This window comes from Meles meles, chromosome 7 (genome assembly GCF_922984935.1).
Source record: "Meles meles chromosome 7, mMelMel3.1 paternal haplotype, whole genome shotgun sequence".
NCBI classification, from domain to species: Eukaryota; Metazoa; Chordata; class Mammalia; order Carnivora; family Mustelidae; genus Meles; species Meles meles.
This window is the reverse complement of record NC_060072.1, coordinates 145,701,127-145,725,251: the sequence shown is the minus strand read 5'-3', so window position 1 is coordinate 145,725,251 and position 24,125 is coordinate 145,701,127. Positions and strand designations below refer to the sequence as shown.

Genomic DNA, 24,125 nt, shown 5'->3' with positions numbered 1-24,125 from the left:
GGGGAAGTAGGGAAGGGTGGATGGAGAGAGGAAGGGAAGGCTGGATGCATGGAAGGGGGGGGTTGGTAGTATGGTTGGCTGGCTGGCTGGCTGGCTGGCTGGATGGATGGATAGATGGATGGATAGGGACAAAGGGATGGTTGGAGGGAGAAGGAAGGAGGAATGGCTGGATGCAGGGGGGAAGAGGGGAGAGAGGGAGTGAAGAACCGGATGGATGGAGGGAGGATGGGAAGGCAGGTGGGTGGGTGGGTGGGTGTGGAAAGTGGACCAAGGCTTGAGTAAAGGCTCCTGCCTCTTGTCCCATCTAATGCTCTGTCTTTAACACCGCAGAACGAGTCTCAGGATTTGGAGTAACAAGAAGCAGCAATGGGAGTTTTCTTTATTGGTCGCACAGAAAGCAGTGACCTGAACTAACTGTACCTCCTGGCTCCGAGTTCAGTTGCAAGCTTCACAAGAACCGCACACCTGGAGACCAGCTGCTGGAAAGAAAAACTTTTATATAAAGAAGTAAGTGTGTGGGGGCGGTGGCGGGAGACTGATCATGAGTCTTCTCTCCCTTCTCTTGTGGTTGTGAGGCACTGGGCTTGTAGGAGGCACCTCGTTTACATTGGACAACTTAAGACATATTTTCGTTCAGAGTGGCAGAGATCACAAGACTTTCACGCCAATACGCCTGGGGCTCAGCTGCCAATGCCATGTGGTACCAACACTGAGAAGAGGAAAAAGCAAAGACTCCAGGGTCTGGAAGTACTTTCCAGGCTGTTACAGGGAGAACCGTAAAAGCCAGAGCTGCCCAGAGGGCGGGCACGCAGCCAGCCTGCTCGCACCCTCGCGAGCCCTCTGATGTGTGCGAGACAGCACAGCCGCTCCCAAGAGCCGCGGCCGAGCTGCGTGCAGAGCCGGTTTGAAGCGGGTTTTCTTGAATAAAGAACTCAACCGCTCACAAGTCAGGGTGGTTGCCCCCTGGAAAGAAAGCACGACCAGCTCTAACAAAGCAACCCGGGGAGGGGACGGATGTGCCAAGGCATTCTTTTGGTCCCAGACAACTTCACAGCTTTGCACACTCATCCAAGTACAGATGGGTACCACGCGAGCATCTCTGGGCTCACAAGCATCAGGAAGGGAAGGAGGGAAGGAGGAGACTCCACTTCCTTCCCTGGCGATGGGAAAGGACCCAGAGGGGCAGGAGAGTGAAGGGTGCTAGGAGACCCCTTCTTCCCCTCTGGCCTGTGGGGGTGGGCAGCACCCCGGAGCCGGACGAGCGGTCTTCCTACTGAACTGGTTCCTCAGGCTCCCATGTCTCCAGAGGGTAGGGTTTGAGGCTGGAACTTTGCACAGAGCCACATCTAGAAGGTTCACAATCACCCAGAGGATGGGCCATCCCAGAGCAGGTGAGGCTAAGCAGGAAAGGGGTTTTAGCCAATACTGCCCTTTGGACAAGAGGCAGGGGCGTCCTGGAGGCCACAAGGCGCACTCAGGGCTTTCAGAATCTACCCTCAGAAAGTAGCTGCGACCTGTTTCCTCAGCCCGAAAAACAAGGATGGTGGGAATACGGTGTCAGGTCCTGCTGCAAAAGACAAGGTCTCATCACCCAAACAGGTGCTCCTAGCCAGTGAGAGGCCGAAAGATATTCTGAAAGAGACTCATGTTATAACAGCTTCAGGGATCCCTTCCTCTTTTTTTAAAAGACATTTCTGCCTTTGTTCCTCCTCTGTGCCTTCAATTGTTACTCCGAAAACAGTAAACTCCCACACACAGACAGCACAGACCCATGTGTCCATTGACCGCCCAACCTGAAATAGTCGCCTTCTGTATTTGCTTCGTAACTTTGTTTCAGGACACAAAATAGCACAGAGTTGAAGTTTCCTTGGTGATTCCCTGGGAGTCACACACCCACTTCCTGGCCCGGAGGCGACCTGAGCACCACCGCGGTTCCATAATTCTGTGCATTTCCTATACACTCGGCACCCCTAGACACTCAGGCTGTTCTGTATTCCAGTCGGTACAGATGGAGTTGTATCATACATACATAAAGGCTGGCAACTTTTTTTTCTGTCTGCCATTAGAAGTTTTAGATCAATTACTGTGAAAGCATAGGGCTCAAATCCACCTTAAGCTTATTAGAGGACAGGCTGTCTGTGACTATACTCTCCAATTTATCCCGACTAATGGGGCCTTTCATGGTTACCAGCACTGTGGCACTAACCTCCACACGGAGTCTCCTTGTGATATGCCTGAGTTTCTTTAAAGTAAGTTTATAAAAGGAGAAATTCTGGGTACATGTGGTATGTACTTCTAATGGCCCCAGACATCGTTTCCTGCCTTCCAAAACACACCTCTCAGTCTGTACCCCCATGAGCAGCCCCTGCCCTATATGCCCATAAGACCCAACAACATAACTCTCAAACCTGTCAATTTTCATCAAGATGACACTACATACTGCTATCTTTTTGTTGAATTGAAGTCCCTAATTTGCATTTCCCTGATCATTACTAACTACTCTTTCCCATCAGGGGACAGTTGAGGTTTCTCTTTTATAAAATTTCTTGTCCAGAGCCTTTGCCTGTTTTCTTTCTTCTGTCAGGTTATCAATCTTCTTTTTTTTTTTTTTTTAAGATTTTATTGTCAGAGGGCGCCTGGGTGGCTCAGTGGATTAAGCCGCTGCCTTCGGCTCAGGTCATGATCTCAGGATCCTGGGATCGAGTCCCGCATCGGGCTCTCTGCTCAGCAGGGAGCCTGCTTCCCTCTCTCTCTCTCTCTGCCTGCCTCTCTATCTACTTGTGATCTCTGTCAAATAAATAAATAAAATCTTTTAAAAAAAAAAAGATTTTATTGTCAGAGAGAGAGAGCAAGAGCAGGGGGAGGGGCAGAGGGAGAAGCAGACTCCCCACTGAACAGGGATCCCGATGCAGGACTCGATCCCAGGACCCTGGTTTCAGGACCTGATCCAAAGGCAGACTCTTAACCAACTGAGCCACCCAGGCGCCCTAATCTTTCTCTTACGATTTCTAGATCTTTCTGTATTTTCATGACCAGTCCGTTGTTGTCTGTGCCACAAGTCTCCTGATTTGTCGGCCGCACGTCAAGTTCTAAAAGGCGAACAGAGAGGTCTTCTGATCTGTTTCTCCTGAAATGAGTGGGACTGTCCCAAAGTCAGAAGAGAATCACCGACACAGCTATAAGCTCTACGAACCCCAATAAAGCCACAGTACACACATGTCCACCTAACTGTGATGTGTGGGGGGCACTTTGTGCTTTTCAAGGCCTCTGTTCATCACCTAACTTCAGACTCACAAAACACAGGCTATCAGGGCCTCATGTTCTCATTCGTACAATTCAGGACTTGATTATTAATGTCCTTTAAATGATCAGATTCTGACCTTTCCTCCCTGCACCGTGGCTGGGAAGATCCGGGCTCAGAGGAGCGGAGAAACGCATCTACGGTCACCCCCTAGTCAGGCTGCAGGTGGGATCCACGTCGGCTACAGCTCGGTAAGGCTGATGGGGAAAAGCTACAGGAGGCCCTAAAGTCTTAGTCACTGACATCAGCACCAGGACACAGAGAGGCAGGAAAACAGGAATCTGGGAGAGGGCCAGGGCCCCATCAGTGCATCTGCTTCCAATAAAAGGGCTGTGTGAACGTCAGGATGGACTCTATGAAACAATTTTTATTGAGCAGTGAGTGTGGGGATGGACTCTGCACTCTAGTCCACGGGAGAAAGCACATCAGCGTTCATGGCTAGAGGCCAGTTTCTGCTACACAGACGGATGGGCAGAACCCAGTGATTTTGTCATTGTTGTTGTCAATACGTGCAAAACACCCATCCGCCCGGAACTCGGATCTCACACGGCACTAGAAGGGGAGCGACTCATTCTCAGCACTCAGTGAGGCACCACCGTGACAATGCGTCCATGTCATCTTCAAGCCAGAAAATGCCCACTGGCCGCCACCGGGAAATCCTCCCCAGATCGGGGGCCCCACCAAGGAACCGCGAGGAGACGAGACGCGCCCACACCAGCTTCCCCAGTGCAGCCTCATTCTGCCCCACACACTCCCCTGGGAGCAGCTCGAGACACCTGCGGCTTCCGGGACACCGGCGGCTTCCGGGACACCGGTGGCTTCACACCGGCGGCTTCGGGCACGACTCCCAGCCGCGTTCCCCAGGGGTGCCTTCCCGTGTCCCCAGAAACCAAATACACCTGAACGAATTATGCAAACGTCCTCTAGTTGAACTGCCTCGTTTTTGTGTTTTTAAATCAGGAGAAAGAATCTGATACAGGGGCCAGGTGACTGTAGTACGGAAGGGTTCGTCTCACTGCCGAGAGCATAGAGTTTGTGTCTGTTACTACGGGAACAAACCGGAAAACGATTTCTTCCCCTGCCTCGGGGAGAGTCTGATTCCGACGCAGCTCAGCGCTCAGACAGTTCCCAGCGGCACAGACGTCCCGTAAGTATCTACGAGGCGCACGTCCGTGGCTGGTCATCCCAGGAGCCGGCAATCTCCCTGTCCTACCAATATCAGACCTCCGGGGAGTGAGCACACTTCAGGGTAAGGAGAGAATCCATTCGGCAACTGCGGAAACGGAGGAGCAGTCCTCCCTGGAGGGGGTCCCATCGGTCCTTCACGTTGGAAGCTTCTCCCGGAATACGCGCGGACACTCGTTCACTCTGGGGTTCTGCAGACCCGTTCACAAAACCTCAGTGCGGCAGCCCGTGTCTGCTCTAATACAAGATTGTATCCCCAACATAAACTTCTTCAGAGCTGAGGCATGGAGAGTTCCTGAGAACACTGTGCAGGGAGTCATCTGCCCAAGGCTTCCCCAACCAAGACCCCTGCAAAGCCCCCTGCGTGTCGGGTCTGCCTGGGCACAGGTGGGCCTCGAGAGTGCCAACCACGGCGCCAGAAAAAAGCGTCCAAGTAGCAGGATGTCATCAAAGCAGCTGTCCCCAGCCACATGGTCAGGACCCGATCCCCTGCAGCACAGGGTCCTTCCTCCCTTCGGACACCCAGGACCGCGCTAGTGCCGAAGGTGCCCCGGGCTCCGGGGCGGCAGGGCCCTGGACCCTCAGCTCCACGTGGCCTTCTCCTGTGCTCCCAGGAGAGTCCTTCCTGAGAGTCCCCCTGAGGAAGGTCAGCGAAAGGAGGACACCAGATGGCTGGGACTGAGGAGAGAGCAGGATTCCAGGCGAGCCAGCACAGGGCCATGCTCCCTGCAGAAGCTGAGGCCGGGCCTTCCCAGGGCCTTGGAAGTGTCCTCCGTGAGCGTGCAGAGGAGACAGAACAGGGCAGCCGGCCAGGACGCGGGGAACGCTGTTCCGGCTCCAGCAGTCGGGCGGCTGCAGACAAGGCCAGTCCTTGTGGCCCAGCCACTAGGCTCGGCAAGGCCGGCATCTGGGGGACCCTCACCCCTGGCCCCCCCTGCCAGCCTGCTCCTGCCTCCCAGGCCTGTGGCTCAGTTGTAGGAAAGGTAATCGATGAGCCGGGGAGGGATGTTCAACTTGGTGATCTTCTCCAGTCCTCGGACGCCAGTGGCCCTCCTCAGGCTCACCCGGCAGAGCTGCGACAGGGTCAGAGGTGTTTCTGGAAGAGAGGAACAGGAATCCCGCGCGGTCAGCGGAAGGAAGGAGCACACCGTCCTCCACCTCAGGAAACGCCAGGGCAGACCTGGAAACGCTTCCCCTCCCCTTGGGCTAGGATGGGGCCTGCGAGCCTTCCGGGAAGGCTACCAGGAGGGACACCAGGGACCCCAGAAGGAAGATCAGGAAATGGAATTTGGGTGGCGTCCACTGGGATTTCATTCTGTGGGGTTCTGGGGAGGCTTTTCTTTACCCCTTTTCTGTAATGTTATAACTTGGCACACAGATTCATCAGCAAAGGACTGCTCTGTGGCTAGCAGGCTCATTTCTCAAACTTCCAGACAGATGAGGGACAGGGTGAGGGCCAGCGCCGGGCAGGTCCCAGGTCACAGGCCCTGCTCTCACCGCCCGAGTCGGGGGCAGAGAGGGACTCCGGGACAACACGCACACACCCCAGAACGGCTCTGACAGACACAGCTTGGCTCGCAGGCTGAGGGTCAGGACCTTGGGACGAAAGGAGAAGCCTGTAGCCATGACTCGGGAGGGTGAGCATACCGGGGCTGGCCAACGAGGGAAGGTAGGCTTGAGAAAAATACAAATTCGCCAAACACAGTATTCTCGACTGATGAAGATTTATGAAATAAAAAATTCTTTGAGAGGAAAAAGAAAAAAAAAGAAATCCTGGAGAAATTCAATTTCCCCTGTTACTTCATCCCCCCAGTTATCTGGAGCAGGAAAAGAAATACCCTCCAGGACGTGTTCGACACATTTGTATGGCATCTGCCTCTAAGTTCAGACGGATTTTGGTTGAGTGGGGCCAGCAAACATGTGAGTAAATGGGGTTTTTTCCCCCAACTGAGAGGTGTCTGTAAGCCTCCTGTGGACGTAAGCAGTATAAAATCATTTGAAAATCTGTACCCACAGGGCGCCTGGGTGGCTCAGTGGGTTAAGCCTCTGCCTTCGGCTCAGGTCATGATCCCAGGGTCCTGGGATCGAGCCCCGCATCGGGCTCTCTGCTCAGCGGAGAGCCTGCTTCTCTCTCTCTCTCTCTGCCTGCCTCTCTGCCTACTTGTGATCTCTGTCTGTCAAATAAATAAATAAAATCTTTAAAAAAAAAAAAAATCGGGGCGCCTGGGTGGCTCAGTGGATTAAGCCGTTGCCTTCGGCTCAGGTCATGATCTCAGGGTCCTGGGATCGAGTCCCACATCGGGCTCTCTGCTCCGCAAGGAGCCTGCTTCCTCCTCTCTCTCTCTGCCTGCCTCTCTGCCTACTTGTGATCTCTCTGTCAAATGAATAAATAAAATCTTAAAAAAAAAAAAAAAAAAAAATCTGTACCCAGGGGCGCCTGGGTGGCTCAGTCGGTTAAGCGTCTGCCTTTGGCTCAGGTCATGTTCCCAGGGGCCTGGGATCGAGCCCCACTTCAGGCTCCCCTTCTCTGTCTGCCACGCCCCCGCACCCCCCCCTTAGGCACTCTCTCTCTTTCTCAAATAAATGAATAAAATCTTTAAAAAAAAAATCTGCACCCAAAGACGTCTGGTCCTCAGCCAGATCCTTTGTTGTTGTCTCCTGGAGGGTGGGGGTGGCTCACAGGGGCCCAGGACGGCTGGCTTGCTCGGACGTGACTAGACAGACCGTCGGAGCATCCTGCAGGCTACCCCGTGCCGTGCTAACCCAACCAACCATGTTCACACGACAGGGACGGCGCGGCCTCACTTTCGTAGAATTCCAGGCACTTGGCAGGTGCGCTGCTGCTCCACGTGTAGTCGGACGGCTTCTTCCCCCGGTTGTCCCGCGCATAGATGTTGCCTCCAAACTCAACGAGCATCTCGATGAGGTCAACGTTCTTCACCTTGGCTGCGTGGTGCAGGGCGGTCTCGTGAAGCTTCGCTGCGTTCACATTGGCCCCTGCCGGTCCAGAGTGGAGAACAATTATCACCAAGGAGAGGCCGCGAAGCCAGCAGAAAGGTCAGGGGGTACTTTCTCGCTCCGTACAGTGTCCAAAAGCAATGCCGCAGCCGGGAAACAAAGTCAAGACAGATTCTCCTGCGGCCTTTCCAGGATCTTTTTCAAGATCCCAAAGCAGTAATTACTTTTTTTTTATGGTAAGAGAGCTACAGACCAACAGCTGTAGGAAAGTAAGAGAACTGGGAATGGAACCAGAAAGAAGAAAAAGAAAAGAGAAAACTTCCCTGTGAGTTAACCGGCAGTTCTAAGACCCCATACAGGCTGTGCCCATGGATCGAGGCTCGGAGAGCTCGGGGGAAGCTCCAGAAACTCTCCTGCTGTTCCCGCTCCCGTGCACACTGTTCCTGCTCGCGTGAGCACATGCACGGCAGGTGCAGGACAGAGGCTCTGGAAAGTTGTGCTGCAGGAAGGAAGGAATACTTCCTCGTAAATATTCTTTCACAAAAGAGAAGCTCGAAGGAAATACAGGTCATGTTCCCCAAACACCTTCCACAGCCCAGGTGAGAGATGAGGTGTCTCGTGAACTCTGCCAGTCATCTGCTCTCAGGATAGTGGCAGACATCCAGAGGGGCGCCCGGGGGGCTCAGACGGTTAAGTGTCCGCCTCTGCCTCAGGTCATGATCTCGGGGTCTGGGGACTGAGGGTCTTTGCTCAGTGGGGAGCCTGCTTCTCCCTGTGCCTCTGCCCTTTTCCCCATCTATGCTCTCTCTTTCTCTCTTTCAAATATATAAAATTTTTAAAAAACAGTAGACATTCAGAAAGAAGCGAACAAGTACTAGCTAATTATAATATTTTAGATGCATCAAAAAATAAAGATTTTTATAAAAATAGGATCTGTGTAAAACATCATTCATAGGATATGGCCATCACCAATTCTATGCAAGGGGATCTCCTGGACCCTCAGGATTTGTTTTTTTAACCAACTTCTTTAAAGTCTGCTCCTAATGGATAAGGAAGTTATAAGACAAAGGGGATAGGAGAAAAGTATCTTAAAGAAGCCAAGCAAATAGCCCAGCATTAGTGAAGTCATCCCCGCCCAAAAGAGATTCCAATCCACAGTCATAAAATATCAGCAATGTGGGGTTAGAGGAAGGAGATCAGATCACCAACATATCTCCATGTGATGATAAATTTGGAAGAAACAAGGGGTATAAGACTATTAGATTTCCTGTCCCACTGCTCAAAAATATTTGGAAATTCTGGTTTCTCACTTAAAAGGGTTTATTTATTTATTTTTTTTAAAGATTTTATTTATTTATTTGACAGAGAGATCACAAGAGAGGCAGGCAGAGAGAGAGGAAGGGAAGCAGGCTCTCCACTAAGCAGAGAGCCCCATGTGGGACTCGATCCCAGGATCCTGAGATCATGACCTGAGCTGAAGGCAGCGGCTTAACCCACTGAGCCACCCAGGAACCCATGACTTAGAACAGTTCTAATCCCCTAGTAGAACCTAAAAATTGCGTCCATAACAGCCATCACTGCCTGATCCTAAGAACACAGCAAGCACCCCAACAAGATAACACAAGCCCAGAAAAGTTCTCTGCCCTGCCCGAAGCCAAAACTCCCAAGTCAGGTCAGGGCAAAAAAATCCCTAAGGAAGAAGGCTACATTAGCTACGTACTTAAATGCAGAGATGCGCACTGCAAAAATAATGCTGAAAGGCAGTCACTGAAGAACCATCCCCCGGTAGCCCTCCTGCACTGTTGGTGGGAATGCAAGCTGGTGCAACCACTCTGGAAAACAGCATGGAGGTTCCTCAAAATGTTGAAAATAGAACTACCCTATGACCCAGCAATTGCACTACTGGGTATTTACCCTAAAGATACAAACATAGTGATCCGAAGGGGCACGTGTACCCGAATGTTTATAGCAGCAATATCCACGATAGTCAAACTATGGAAAGAACCTAGATGTCCATCAACAGATGAATGGATAAAGAAGATGTGGTATATATACACAATGGAATACTATGCAACCATCAAAAGAAATGAAATCTTGCCATTTGCGACGACGTGGATGGAACTAGAGCGTACCATGCTTAGTGAAATAAGTCAATCGGAGAAAGACAACTATCATATGATCTCCCTGACATGAGGACGTGGAGATGCAACATGGGGGGTTAGGGGGATAGGAGAAGAATAAATGAAACGAGATGGGATTGGGAGGGAGACACACCATAAGAAACTCTTAATCTCACAAAACAAACTGAGGATTGCCGGGAGGGGGAGGTTGGGAGAGGGTGGCTGGTTATGGACCCTGGGGAAGGTATGTGCTATGGTGAGTGCTGTGAAGTGTGTAAACCTGGCGATTCACACACCTGTACCCCGGGGCTAATAATATATGTTAATAAAAAAATAATAAGAAAAAAGAACCACCCTCCCATGAAACCCCTACATGCCGGGGGGTGCTCTTCCAATAGCCGCCTGGAAGAATAAAGAATTCTACAGTTGCAGTCATAAAGCAAAGAGGAGTATGAATGCTCAACGCAAACTGATGACGAAAAATAAACTGTAAAGTGTACAGACTGTGAAGTGCAGGAGCTGTCTCAGGTCATTAATTGTGGCAATGATCTTGCCAAGTGGGATGGAAAGAGACTGTCTCTATTTAGCCAGAAAGACGGGGCCACAGGCGGTCAAGGAGAAAACTAGCGATGGGAACAGCTCTCCGACTCACACCCCCCTTGCTTCTCAGGATACAAAACCAGGGCACAGTGATTCTTTCCATAAGGTGGCATCCCAAGGTACCAAACAGGCTGTTTTTACCGCTCTGGGCTCCTTTGGACTGAGGGTGGCACAGAAGGGAGATCAGGAGGGGACACTGGCAGGCGCTGCCGCTGGGCGGACCACAGAGCTGGGCACACGCAGCACACACAGCGATGAAGGCAGAGTCTGGAGCACAGCGCGTCTGTCAGTTACAAATGCACGACTCAACCCTCCCGGTGTAGCTTACAAAACACAGAGAAAGGAAGCGCCGCACATTAAAATGGGGGCTGGGGACAGGGACAGAGGAAACAAAGAAGGGGGGGAAGGTGGTTTTGTGGGGACTGATGACGATGTGCCTTAAACTAGGGTGGAGGGAGAAAGAGGGACCGGAGTGGAGAGGAAGAAAGAGATGGAGGTGGCAGGGGAAATAGAAGGAGAGAACGGGAGAGGGAGGAGGAGGGAGAGAGAGGGAGGGAGTGCAGGAGGGAGGGAAGGGACGGAGAAAGCGGGGAGGAGGGGAGAGAAAGCGAAGCAAAACAACTAAAGGCATCGGGGCATTAAAAATTCTCAACCTCAATCTTCAGGGGAAAAGGGGTCAAGTCTGATTTCAAAGCATGACCGGACCAAAGCGGACTCAGAGTAGAGCCTTATGCACGCGCAGACCAGGGCCGGCCACAGGCGCCGGGAAGCGGGACCACCGGGCACCACCGCAGAGAAGGCGCGCACAGCACCATCCCACTCCTCCGTCCCCCGCTCCTCTGCGCTCCGCACCTGACCTGCTGCCTCCGTGCCCACCCCGCCCACCCCGCCGTCTCCGTGCCCACCCCGGGTCTGAGGCTTCCCAGGGATTTTCCAAGGGCTCTGCGACCCACCCCACCACGTGAAGAATCACTACTTTCGTCAGAGCCCACACGCTGCCCTCTTCTCTCTCCTTCCCGGTGTGACGTTTCCCGCGGCTGAAAACGCTCCCTCTGCTCTAGGAAGGAGGAGCTGTCAAAGGCGACCATCTACAGGACAGCGACAGTCAAGTCCAGGGCTGCCGGCCTGGTGGTGGCGGTCATCACTGCTGTGTGGGGGAGCCTTCCCCAGGCGACTCCATTCTGTCCCTCACTCCACGCCCCAGGTGTATGGAAAGCCCCCGGCTGCCTTCCCGGACTGACCAGCCCGCCCCACGGAGCCCACACCTTGGAACTGGCTGGGAGGGCGGCTGCTAGGGCAGGAGGACAGCCTGGCCTCAATCCCCGATCCGAGAATGGGCCCTGATTGGTTAATCCCTCTCTCCCCACCCCCAGGAATTGGTTCAGATTACCTGGGCCTGAGCCCATCAGCATGTGCCTAGCCTGGATAAAGGGACTAGATTAGGTTCAGAACCAGGACCCAATGTGGGCTCCTGGGGTTTAAGGGGAAATGTGTTGGAGGCAGCTGGAGAAGCTGTTTCTCAGTTTTATGAGAAAACTACCCGAAGCCTCGGGAAGAAAAGAGGATTTGAGCCCGAGCCTGACGCTGTCATTTTCAGCCCATTAGGGACGCCAGGCATAGGATCAGGCCAGCAGAGTGCACAGCAGACCTGCAAGATTCAGAGACATGCCAGCCTGAGGACGCAGCCAACCCTGACACCTGCCTCCTTCTGATCCTTTCAGTCTCCTGGACCAAGACTCCCCTTCGGCCCCCTGCGCGTGGCTGCTTACGAGAGTAATTGGATCCATAAAGTCCGAATTGATGGAGGGGTGCTGGGGTTCAGGACCCTGACTCGATGCTCTCCCCTCCGGCCACCACTAAAGGAACTAAAGAAAGGGCACCAGGTGTCCTGAGCACATGCACAGCGGGCGCTCTGGGGACAGCAGTTGACGGTAAATGGCCATTCCCGCTCAGCAGTGAGGGCAGCTAATAACCCTCGGATGACCGCAAAGCAGAGTGATTGGCTGGAAGGCCTCAGACTCCTCCTCCTCCAGACGGTTTATCGTTGTGTAAGAAGGAAAACCACCCCAATGGCTAACCTGACACAAAGTGAATCTTTTTCACTAAAAACACGTGAAAGTGGCTCATGAAAGCGAACCAGACTTCCAAACAGAAAAGCACATACAACTTACGCTCAAATGACTGTCATCCGGAGAGAGCATGTCATCGTTCTATTTCTGACCAGTTTTGTTTTTTATCCTAAGTTGCACCCAGAATGGCTGAGCTAAAATTTTCCAACAGAATACTTACATTGGGCTCCTAACGAAAACTCCCTGCCAGCACCCGCTTTGGCTACATCTTAAAAGCTCCCGCGGTAAACAGGTCCTGAATCCAACCTTCCCTGGGCCGGACTGTGCTTTATTTTGTTTGTTTTTTTGCCTGGAGAAACCCCCATTCTGAGCCTGAACAAGGACCCAGATTCCAAATGTGCTGCGGCTCCTTTCCCACAAAGCCCCCCTCCTCTTTCTGATTTAGATGCAAACTCATCAGGCAGGCACCGCGGCTGGCCCCCGTGCCCGGCCCCCGTGCCCAGCCCCCGTGCCCACTCAAATAACGACTGGCCTTTATGGAGCAGCAGATCCTGCGGAAACGTGAGTACAAGTCCTTCCAGCAACCTCGCAAAACGGGCTTTATTCTTTCCAGCTTTATAGATACAGACACGAGACCCATGGTCTCAGCTGTATGGGTGGGAAAGCCACTTTCCCAGCTGGTCTGTCTGATTCCACTGCCCCGCTCATGGCCGGCACACGGTGCAGGTAACCAAAACACCTGCATCAAGTCACGCAGGTATAAACACCAGCACGCCCGTCCCAGCGGTGCAGGGAGAAACAGGACACACCTGCACTCAGCCATGCGGGTATGAACACCAGCACACCTGCCCCGAGAAGCGCAGGGAGAATCAGGACACACTCACCCCCAGCAGCGCAGGGAGAAAGGCCAGCCTACCTGCGTTAAGCAGCATTTTGACGCAGTCCAGATGCTCCCGGGCACAGGCCACATGAAGAGGGGTCCCGAAATGGCAGTCATGCGCCTCCAGGTTAGCCCCGACGTCAATAAGCAGCCTCACGCACTCAGAACTTCCTTCAAACGCACGGGAAAGGACGGGAACCATGAATGAATGTGCACTTGCCATCCGCCCGAGGGAGCCGCAGCTGGACAGGTGAGCCCCGAGCCTGGCTGCAGGGGGAGGACGCGGGCACCAGGGCTGCGACTCAACCAAACACCATTCACAATCCCGTGTGCCCCAGGGACCCAAAGAAGGTCCCTTCGGGGCCTGCAGGGTTTACCGAGGGTTTATCGGACCAGGGGGAGGGCACAGCGGACCCTCTTCGGGGAAGGTCTGGGGTACCACCCTGAACCGCAGGACTCGGCTCCACAGCAGCTAGGAAAAAGCTCCCCACCTCTGGGCCGCCTCCAGGGCATGAGCTTCCTAAGCGGCTGGCAGACAGAGGCCACGGCTCCTGGATGAACCTCCCTAAGCCTCCCCACCTCGTAGGTCCCCTGCCCTTGTCCCCGCCAGGGCTCCTCCTGCCTCTTCCTCAGCATCTCCAACTTGGTTTGCGTGGAGGTCCATTCTGCCCCAGGCTGCATCCTCCCTCTTCACTGACTCCTGCTTCCTTCGTTGGCAGGTCCAGCCCTCTGCCGGCCATGCTCTTGGGGGTGTCCTGACCGTGGCACAGTCCTCTCCCTCCCCTCCTAGGAGCCCCCGTGCCTGGCGGGTCTGTCTCATTATCGGCATCGCTCCTGAGTCGGCTCTGACCCTGTGCCCTGCTCTCCCTCGTACTATAAACCCTGCCGATCCTTCTCCCAAGCCTTCTAAGTGAATCCGTCCCCTTTGGGCTCCCAGGGCTTTGCACTCCCGGTTCCACTCTCACGTGAGGACACCCCCACCCCTTCAGGCCTCTACCCAAGAGCAGCAGATGCGCCGCCCCAAACTACGCTACTTTAGCAGAAGGATCATTCTGAGCTTAAGGCTATTAAGCAGATACAAGACCAGCTCCCCCCTCCCCCATCTGCCCAAGAGCGGGACATAAATTTATAAAGGTGTCCTTATTGCCCTGCACGTGGAAGGACACAACAACCAGAGACAATCCAGACACGTATCAGCCCAGAGAGAGCCCTGGAGAGCGCATATGACAGTGGGTAGGTAACACCGAAGCAGGAGACAGCTCCTGTCCCAGCCGTCATTCTGCAAAGTGGGGATTTCAGGCCACGTGCAGAGAGACGCAGGTGTGAAATGGCAGGGGGCACTGCGCAGCTCCAGGGGGGACAGGGGGACGGGGTGGTGTGGGCCAGTGGTGGGACAGGGCTGGGAGAGCTCCTGAGACCCAGGCCACCAACCCCTTGCAGGCCATGCTGAAGACTCTGGCTTCCACCCTCTGGCCACGGGGATCCCCAAGGACTTTGAGGAATGTCTGGACCAACGACACGATCACACGTAGTGTCGCAGGGTTCATAAAGCGTCCAATAAAGGACACTGTCCGATGTTCCTTTGACCTGGACGGCAGGGGCACGGTCTCGGCACTAGGTCCGGGTGACAGAAGCTGGCCTCACTGGGAAGCGGGGTGGGAGGCCGCAGAGGACAGTGGCTCCATGAGGAGCCGTGGAAGAACATGCACCACCCCCACGGCCCCGCACCCCACGGCCCCACCCCCCACAGCCCCGCACCCCACACCCTGTAACCAAGACCAGCGCGGTGCCTGCCAATCCAAATACCGGCCAGGAGCTTGCAACCTTCGCTCAGAAGAGTAGAATCCAAACTCCGCAGTCTGTCCTTTAACGATTTCCCACCCGCCCGTGTTGCCCTAAAATTTCCAGTCTTCTCTGTGGACCCTCCACTGGGAACTTCGGGCCACTAAGCCTGGACAAGTCACCTTCTCTGTGCACGGAGTGGCCTTCCTCTTACCCTCCATTGAAACCTATCCATTCTTGCAAAGCAGATGAAATCCCACCTGTTCCGAGCCTCAGGGTGCACCCCCTCCCCCCGCCAGCAGCTGTCCCCCGGCATATGTTGGGTCTCCTCTCCCCATCTGAACAGGGAGCCACAGGGCTGCTGGGGAGACCGAGGAGGCAGAGCAGGGGGAGGGACTTGCAGTGTTAACATCTGAAAGGCACTGGAGGGCACCCCTGAGAAACAGAACCGTCCTAGAAACCACAGCCCCCCGCTCCGGGATGAAAACCATCTTCAGGAGGAAACTCGGAGGTGCTGACGGCCGGGCAACCCCAACCAGGAGCCAGAGGCGGTCTGGGCGCGCTCCTTAGCCAGCCTGCGGCTTCCCGTCTACGCTGCTTGCTTGCGTGGACTCACCGCTCATGCAGGCCTCGTGCAGCGGGGATGCCGTGTACAGGGGCGGGTTGACCTTGGCCCCGTGGGCGAGCAGGAGCTTCACACACTCGATGCTGCCTGAGGCGCAGGCATCGCACAGGGGCGTGCTGCCGTCGATGTTGCGGGCATCCACCTGGTGGGAGGGAGAAAGGAGCGGGGAGCGTCAGGGCGGGCTTCAGGGCAGAGGGGAAGCCCACGGGACCCGCTCTCCCCCCGATGCACATTCATCTTTGCAAAGGCCCTTGCTGGGAGCACCAGTGTCCGAGTGTGTGCTAAGGTACTGCGCCAGGCAAGGGCGTTCAAGGACAAAGGAACGGGGGTCGGGAGTGCCCGTCAGCCTGCCAAGTGTGAGAGGCGTCCTCCTCGGGGCTCTTCTCTGGGGACAGGCTCAACTCTGCTTCCCTCCTGCCACCTGCCCCCCGGCCCCCAGACTGCAAGCTAGGGACACGGGAGGAGAGTGAGTCTGAACTTCTGCTCAGGGTGCCAGAAGCTGCTTCAGGCAGCCCCTCCGGCCGGACCACCACCGGGATGGAAGACGGCGACTCTGTCAGCCGGCAGGGTCTGTCTAGAACTCCACTGTTATTCGGGGACACGCTACACTGCATGCCGGTTCCTCGGGGGCCACCGTCCGAGGCTAGACTCTGGGGACCTGGTGGGTCGGTGGGACCGGTGTGGCTCAGGACGCACACTGGGGCCCGGGCTCAAGCAGGTGCAGGCTGTGGGTGTCGGGCTGGCCCCTACCAGCGCCCCACAGCCAGATGCTCCGCCAGACACAACAGGCTGTGGGCTCCTGGTGCGCCTGGCAGGAGTGTTTACACCGGGGGAAACCCGAGCCTTGCGTTCTGGGCCAGCCCACCCGTACCTTCCGTCGAGAGCAGCAACCCACTCGGTCATCTGAGACCGCAACCTTGCTCCGGGACCCAAGCAGCAGCTCCCGGGCCTGTGTGATGTGCAGGCCTGCTCCTGCCCCCTGCCTCTCCCTGCCTAGACTGCCTCTCTCTGGCCACCGGTATGCTCCTGATAGCCGAGCCATGACCACACTGGTCCTCAGCGTGCCGCTGACCTAGAGAAGGCCCCTGCGGGCTTCCTCCTTCCCGTCCAGGGGTTTCTCTCCGTTCCGTGCATTTGCACAGCACAAGGCAAATCCCGGGCCTTGTACTTCTTTCCCCTCCCTCCCTAGGTTCTGGGGAGCAGGTGCCGTCCCTCCCATCTTGGGGCTCTGTCCCACGGGGCCCCTCACCTGGGCCCCGGCAGCCAGTAGCAGTTGCACACACTGCGCCTGGCCCTGCAGACTGGCGGCGTGCAGGGGCGTGATGGAGTCCACCGTGACCTGGTTGACACACGCGCCGCTCTCGATCAGTCGCTGCAGCTGGAGGGTCTCGCCGCGCTGGGCCGCCTCGTGCACGGGGGTGCGCTCCACCCAGAAACCTGCCCAGGAGAGCACACGAGCGCTGGGGCCGTGCCGCCGCCTCCAGGTCCAGAGAACCCCACGGAACCCCAAAGACCCTGGCGAGACCCAAGACACCACGTGTGATCACGGAGTCGGTCCAAACACCCACAGATTCCCCGGGGGATGGGCGCCGGGGCGGCTCTGCCAGTTGAGTGTCTGACTCACCCCATGAGTGATCTAAGCCAATCCCAGGAACCGAGTCCCTGCTGCACAGCTGACCCAACTGTAGCTCCCAGGAAGGGAGGGGGAGCCTGGCAATGGTTTCACAGCTTCAAAACTCCCCTCTCTCCCAAGGGCTTCCAGAAGACCCTCTCCCTTCTTCACCTCCATGCGGCCTGGACCCGAACACAGTGGTGCCGGAGCCATCCGGATGCCTCCTGAGCACAGAGCCTGCACGAGCGGTGGGACGGAGCGCCGGAGCCTTGAACGTGGTGAGTCCGGGGTCACGGGGAGCCTCGTGCCCTGCTGCCCACTGGGCTCCCTACTATGTGCGAATGAGGGTTCCCATCTGGGCCAAGTGCAGACAAAAAAGCACTAACTAGCCGAGACCGTGAACTCCCTGAAAGCACCCACTATAGCTGTGTTTCCTCAGTGTCCATAACCCAGGGTACAGTGGCGTCTTCCAGACATTCAGCTTTAAAAAAAAAGTGCTAAATGACCATGCTGGGTTAATACCAACCTATCCTTACCGTCACACCACTTCAAAAGACGAGATCACGTCATGGACCTCGTCATGATGGCAGTTCCCTCGCCTCACACCACACATCTTATTACTACATTCCCTAGAACAGCTTTTTTTTATTTATTTTTTTCAGTGTTCCAAGAGTCATTGTTTATGCACCACACCCAGTGCTCCATGCAATCCGTGCCCTCCTTAGTACCCACCACCAGACTCTCCCAACCCCCCACCCCACTGCCCTCCAAAACCCTGTTTGTTTCTCAGAGTCCACAGTCTCACGGTTCATCTCCCTCTCCAATTTCCCCCAACTCCCTTCTCCTCTCCACCTCCTCATGTCCTCCGTGTTATTCCTTATGCTCCACAAGTAAATGAAATCTTATGATAATTGACTTCCTCTGCTTGATTTATTTCACTCAGTTAATCACCTCCAGTCCCGTCCATGTTGCTACAAAAGTTGGGTATTCATCCTTCCTGATGGAGGCATAATACTCCATCGTGTATATGGACCACATCTTCCTTATCCATTCGTCTGTTGAAAGGCATCTTGGCTCTTTCCACAGTTCCACAGTTTGGTGACTGTGGCCATTGCTGCTGTGAACATTGGGGTACAGATGGCCCTTCTTTTCACTACAACTGTATCTTTGCACTGTAGTGCAGTTGCTACGTCATAGGGAAGCTCTAGTTTTAATTTCTTGAGGAATCTCCACACTGTTCTCCAAAGCGGCTGCACCGACTTGCATTCCCACCAACAGTGTAAGAGGGCTCCCCTTCCTAGAACACCTTCTAATCAACTCATCGGTTCCCACGCCTTCCCAGAGCACCATCCCAAGTGGGGTGGGATGCTCTCCTTTGCAGAGGGACAACTTGATCAGCTGTGTGTCGACGACGGTCTACCCAGATGGCCGCACCACTACCATGCTTCGGCGCATGCCTCCGCGGGAGGGGCAGGGCAGGACAGGACCGGGGCTAAGGGCTCTGCTACACCTGACACTCGGCTTCGCCCGTTATCAGCTTCTGCAGGACCTCGCGCCACCCCGCCCCAGTGTTTCTTCACCTACAAACTGGGCTGATGATAAGTTTATTCATTGGTGGTTCATGAAACCTAAGTGAATTAAAGTAAGAAAAAGCACGTAATGTGTGGCCTGGCACAAAGTGCTCAGAAGATGCTGTCTGTTAGTAATATCCCACCCCCACTGAGTCTCCCTGTCTCGCCCACTAGCCAAAGAGCCTGTGACCCCGTGAAATGGGGACTCGATCATATGGGGGGGGCGGGGCGTGGGCAAAGGGAGAGCTAAAACTCAGAAGATTCGGTAGTCACAAAATAGACAAGCCAAGCTTGTGGGACTTTCTCTCCACTGCCTCAAGAAGGGACCCCAGGATGTCTGCTTCCCCTGTAGTAATGACCAGTCACCGGCACGCCTGTCTTGGGGGCTAGTCAAAAGTGGCTGCCACCGTAAAGTCGGTCTGGAGGAAGCCAAACCCGTGGGCAGGGTGAGGGGTTGCAACCCCACAAAGAGGAAAGCAGGGTGGGGCCCCCAGTCTCGCAGCAGGACGGGGCTGCAGCTCAGGAAGGCGAGGGGGCCTTCGGTTTCTTGCACTTCGCAGGTAAGTCGGTTTTTTTGTTTTTTAATTTTTTTTACACATTGAAGGCCTGTGGCAATCCCGTGTTGCATTTTTCCAACGATTTTTACCTCACTTTGTGCCTGTCACACTTTGGTCAATGCTGAAGTATTTCACACTTGATCACCTTTGTTGTAGTGACCTGTGATCCGTGACCTTTGGTGTTACTTACCTGCCTGGGGATGCCCCAATCCATGCTCATAGGAGACGGGGAGCTTAATCGACAAATGTGGGTGTCCTGACTTCCCCAGCCAACTGTTCCCCCGTCCCCCTCTTGTCAGGCCTCCCTATTCCCTAAGACCACACGGTGAAATTAAGACCAACTAATAACCCCACGCCAGCCTCTCTGTGTTCAGGTGAAAGGAAGGGTCCCATGTCTCTCACTTTAAATCAAAAGCTAGAAATGAGGGGCCCCTGGGTGGCTCAGGCAGTTAAACTCCTGACTCTTAATTTCAGCTCAGGTCACGCATGGTCTCAGGGTCATGAGACGGAGCCCACACTGGGCTTTGCACCCCGTAGGGAGGCCGCTTGGGATTCTCTCTCCTCCCTTCTCCCCAACTCGCACACATGCGCTGGCATTCTCTCTAAAATAAATCTTCCAAAAAACGTTTTTAAAAACAACTAGAAATGATTAAGCTCAGGAACGGGGGCATGTGGAAGGCTGAGACAGGCTGAAAGCTCAGTCTCTTGTACCAAACAGCCAAGTTGTGGATGCAAAGCAAAAGTTCTTGAAGAAAATGGAAAGAGCTACTCCAGTGAACACACGAATGAGAAGACAATGAAACAGCCTTACTGCTGATACGGAGAAAGTTTAGGTGGTTTGAACAGAAGATCAAACCAGCCACACCAACACCTTGAGCCAAAACCCAATCTAGGGCTAGGCCCTACCTCTCTTCAGTTCCAAGAAAGGTGAGAGACGAGGAAGCTGTAAAAGGAAGACAGAAGCTAGAAGGCTGGTTTGGGAGGTTAAAGGAAAGAAGTCGCCTCCAAATCATAAAAATGCCAAGTGAAGCGGCATGTTCCAGAAGATCTAGCTAAGACAACGAGCCAGGGTGGCTACAGCGAACACTATCAATGCAGATGAAACGGCCTGCTACGGGACGAAGATGCCATCTAGGACTTTCATAGCTAGAGAGGCGAAGTCAAAGCATGGCTGCAGGGGACAGACGGGCTCTCTTGTGAGGGGTTAATGAACCTGGAGACTTTCAGTTGAAGCCAGTGGTCACTGAACATTTCAAAAATCCTAAGCCCTTAGGAATTCTGCTAAATCGACTCTTCCCATGCTCTATAAATGGAAGGACAAAGCCTAGGTGAGAAAGTGTATGTTTACAACACGGTTTATGGAGTATTTTAAGTCCAGTCTTGAGACTTACTGCTGGGGGTGGCAGGGGGGGGGGTCAGGGAAGCACTCAAGTAACCCTACAAATTGATTAGAGATGAATGTATTTGATGGGATGGGTGTGAGCCTTTGAGCATAAAACAAGGAACCCAGAAGAAATCCTCCTGGGTTTAACTTCAGCCTTGCTTCTTTCTCCTTGTGTGAACTCAGTTGTACCTTTAAATCATCAGACATAAGGACCGACTGCAGCTCCCCCAGGACAGGTGACGAATGCTGGCGCATAACCTAGCAGACCCGGGCTCTTGCAGTGGCCCCAGAAACTCTCTCTCCATCAGACCTTCTGATTACCCCAGACAGTAGTGAGCTGTGTGTGGAGTTCCTAGCCAAGGTTGACTGAGAAAATTGGTTCATCTGGCTTAGAGCCCCCAAATCCTTAAGGAACCCTTTCGTCGTCTTCTGGCAGCCTCTCGAGTAGAGCTCTTGAGTATAGATCCTGAATATAGGATCACTTTTTCCACTTTGCAAATGGACACTTACGTTGGGTCCATAACATCCTATATTATGTTTGCAAAGTTATGAATACTGGATTCACTTAGGAGATGACTTGCCCTAAATTCTCTGCAGAGCCTTACAATATGGCCTCAATAAGTACAGTCTTTACCTCTGTGAGGTGTTCTATTAAAAAATGGAAAATGTAATGCTTGGAAGTATACTATGCGTCCAGAGTTTCAGATCAGAGTGTTAAAATGGGTTCCGGTTCCGACAGTGGCCTCTGCTTCTGCTGAGGGAGCAGGTCCCCAGCTCCAAGCCATTCAGCTGTGACTCATTAGCGTTGAGAATGAAAGTGGCAGGGCGTATTCTTTAGGGGAAATAAAACAGTGGCAGTCAAAATTATCCATGAACCTCGGAAGCCGTAAATCCATTGCTGGAGGATGCTTTTCCTTCAAGATTTCTTAAACTACACAAAATCAAAACAAAAGCACTCACAAGTAAATGCTCTGTTATTGAGCACTCTACATAGACAAAAATATGCCAGCTAGTTTGGGCTGCCCTGGTTAGCTGTTCATTGCTTATTTAACTGAACCAAACACAGATCACGCTGGTGGGGTCAAAGTCTTGTGCCTGCCTGGGGTGGAATGCCGGGTCAAACCAGATGCTTATTAAATGCCTTTGATCTGGTTGAAGGTGGCTGTTTTGCAAGACCAAACACCTGCCTAGCTAGGACTGTAACTCCTCACACCCGAAACTGACTCTTATGACTTCCCACGTTTATTGGCAGTGCTGTTTTTACTAAGGTAAAGGTACTTTAGACAATTGGGGTGGGGGGGCCTTCCAGGTTTTCAAAGTGCGTTCTGGGCACATTTCATCTGCTGTAGAATCACTTCACTGGCAAAGATGTTTGCTTCCCCCAGGGAATGTCCCTTTGCCCTCAAATTCATTTTATTTTTCCGTAGCCCGAATGGTAAGCGAGATTAGGGAAAGAACCGAGATAGTTGGGTTTTTTTTTCTTTTTCTTTTCTTTTCTTTCTCTCTCTTTTTTTTTTTTTTTTTAAACACAGGGTGACCTGTCGCAAGGGCATCTCCTCCTCCCTGGGCAGATGCCTTCTATGACAACTAGGTGTACCTGTAGGATGCTAATGACAGGGCGCCACGACCTTCTCACACCGGGTACCTCCCGGGTGCTCTGAGCTTGGCCATGACTGTGCCCACCCCCTCCCCGCGTCTTCCCCAAGTTGCGCGACGCGCCGGTGGGTCTGCAGTCGGGAAGTCCCACGACTGACGCGTCACGACCAGGACTGGCTCTGCGACGCGCCGGCCGGGGACGAGGAGCGGGACGCAGAGCGCGTCGGAGATGCTCGGGGATCCCCGAGGCGGCTCGGGAAAGGTAACGGCGGCGCTCCAGCCCCGGCCCACCAAACCGCCCCGCCGGCGCCCCGGAGGCAGCGCGCGTCACGACCGCCGGACGCGCGTCCTGGGACGCACCTGTCCCGCGCCGGAGCAGCCCCGCGGCCCCTGCTTCCGGGCCCGATCCGCGCCCGCGCTCCCCGCACCCGCGCCCGCACCTACCCACGTCGCCCAGGAAGCAGCCATCCGGCCCGCGGGCCTCCATGCCGCCTGCCCGCTCGCCGCCGCCGCCGCGCGCCCGCGCTCCCGGCGCCTCGGGCGCCCGCGACCTGGGCGGAGCTCCGCGGGCTGGGCGGGCCGATGGGGGCGCGGCTCGGCCGCCCGAGGGGCAGCGGGAGTTGTAGTTCCGCCCGGAGCGCGGAACCCTGCGCAGAGCGCGCGCGGCGGGGCTCCCAGCGGTTCCTCACGCTGCTGGCTGGGCGGCGCTGCGGAGCGGCTCTGCGCTTGGTCCGGGAAGACCGGCCCCGCACTTTCCACCCGCGCCCTTCGGGGGGCGAGGACAGAGCAGACGCGCCTTCCCCGGGCCGCGGCGGGACGGAAGCACGGGTTTCCGCGTAAGGCCGGGTGGACGGCTGCGTAGTGAGGTGCGCTTTGCTTTGCTTGTGCAAAGCGAGTTGCACGGTTCGGTAGGTCTGACTTCGTCCAGGTTCCTTGTCGCCTCGGCACGAGATCCCTCTCCCCCCCCCCCCCCCCCCGACCTGGACGGAGCCTACACGGAGACGTTAGTTTGGGCTGGAAAGTAACAATATCGGGACGTTCCCGGTGCGGAAATACACGAAGACCCGTGGAGAGCAGAAGGGTTCTCTCTCCCCTGGACGACTAGAACCTTTTCCTCCCGTCCAGACCGCGGGCTTTGCATGGAAAGGGAGTTTGAAGCTTGTCTGACCAAAGCCCCTTTTCCAGCCCCAGACCTGGAAAGGACACTTCAAGCCTGTTTGCAGAGTGTTTGCACACTCACTGCCACTTGTTCAACAAAATTACGCTCCTGCATTTTTCTTGTGAGTTTCTTGCATTCTGTATTCAATGTACATTTTTAAAATCTAGTTGCTGTGGGATGTTATTTTTTTCTATAACAATGCCTTGAATCATAGTTCGTATTTTCTTTGATTTTTCTTCCTTGACTAAAGCATCATCTAGATCTTCGTACAGACTGTATATTTGTATATACCATATATATTTATAAACCACTACATTTATACTGTATGTCTCTACATAGACACGTATGTATTTCTTAAATATATTAGCAGATATTTCCTAATTAGCTTATTTTATAAATTTTTCTCCATTCTGTTGCTTGATTGCAATATTGCAGAAAAGTTTTAGCTTTTCATATATATTCAGAAATATATACTCAAAGAGTGTTCCTTCTTTCTCCAACGGTCAGAATGTATTTCCCCACCAAGAGCCAGAATATGTATGTAATCATTTTGTTCTGTTCTGCTGTTAAGTCTTTAAGTCTGGAATTTGTTTTAATCTATAGGATGTAACTTAATTTTTGTCCAAGTTGAAATAAAGTTGTTCTGAAAATATCACTAACTAGTAATTTACTTTTGCGTTAATTTCCTTTTATTGCATTTCACTTGACTGTACTTTGCAGATTTTT

General features: G+C 54.0%; 1 protein-coding gene across 4 annotated transcripts; it reads right to left on the bottom strand.

Annotated features, from left to right (window-relative positions):
• Positions 1-3,648: 3,648 nt before the first annotated feature.
• On the bottom strand, positions 3,649-22,824 carry ASB13 (ankyrin repeat and SOCS box containing 13). Of its 4 annotated transcripts, XR_006819642.1 has the most exons (7): positions 22,685-22,760; positions 16,770-17,035; positions 15,512-15,662; positions 13,150-13,284; positions 7,292-7,483; positions 4,114-5,582; positions 3,649-4,077 (listed from the first exon to the last, which is right to left on the bottom strand). XR_006819642.1 is itself a non-coding variant. In XM_046012254.1 (6 exons), exons 1-6 carry the CDS (start codon positions 22,725-22,727, stop codon positions 5,455-5,457), a joined length of 837 nt encoding a protein of 278 aa, XP_045868210.1. In that variant the 5' UTR covers positions 22,728-22,824; the 3' UTR covers positions 3,649-5,454. The 4 variants fall into 4 exon arrangements, 3 of the variants coding, with proteins under 3 accessions (XP_045868210.1, XP_045868209.1, XP_045868211.1); XM_046012254.1 differs by having other exon boundaries at positions 3,649-5,582; positions 16,770-16,957; positions 22,685-22,824; XM_046012253.1 differs by having other exon boundaries at positions 3,649-5,582.
• Between the last annotated feature and the right edge of the window lie 1,301 nt (positions 22,825-24,125).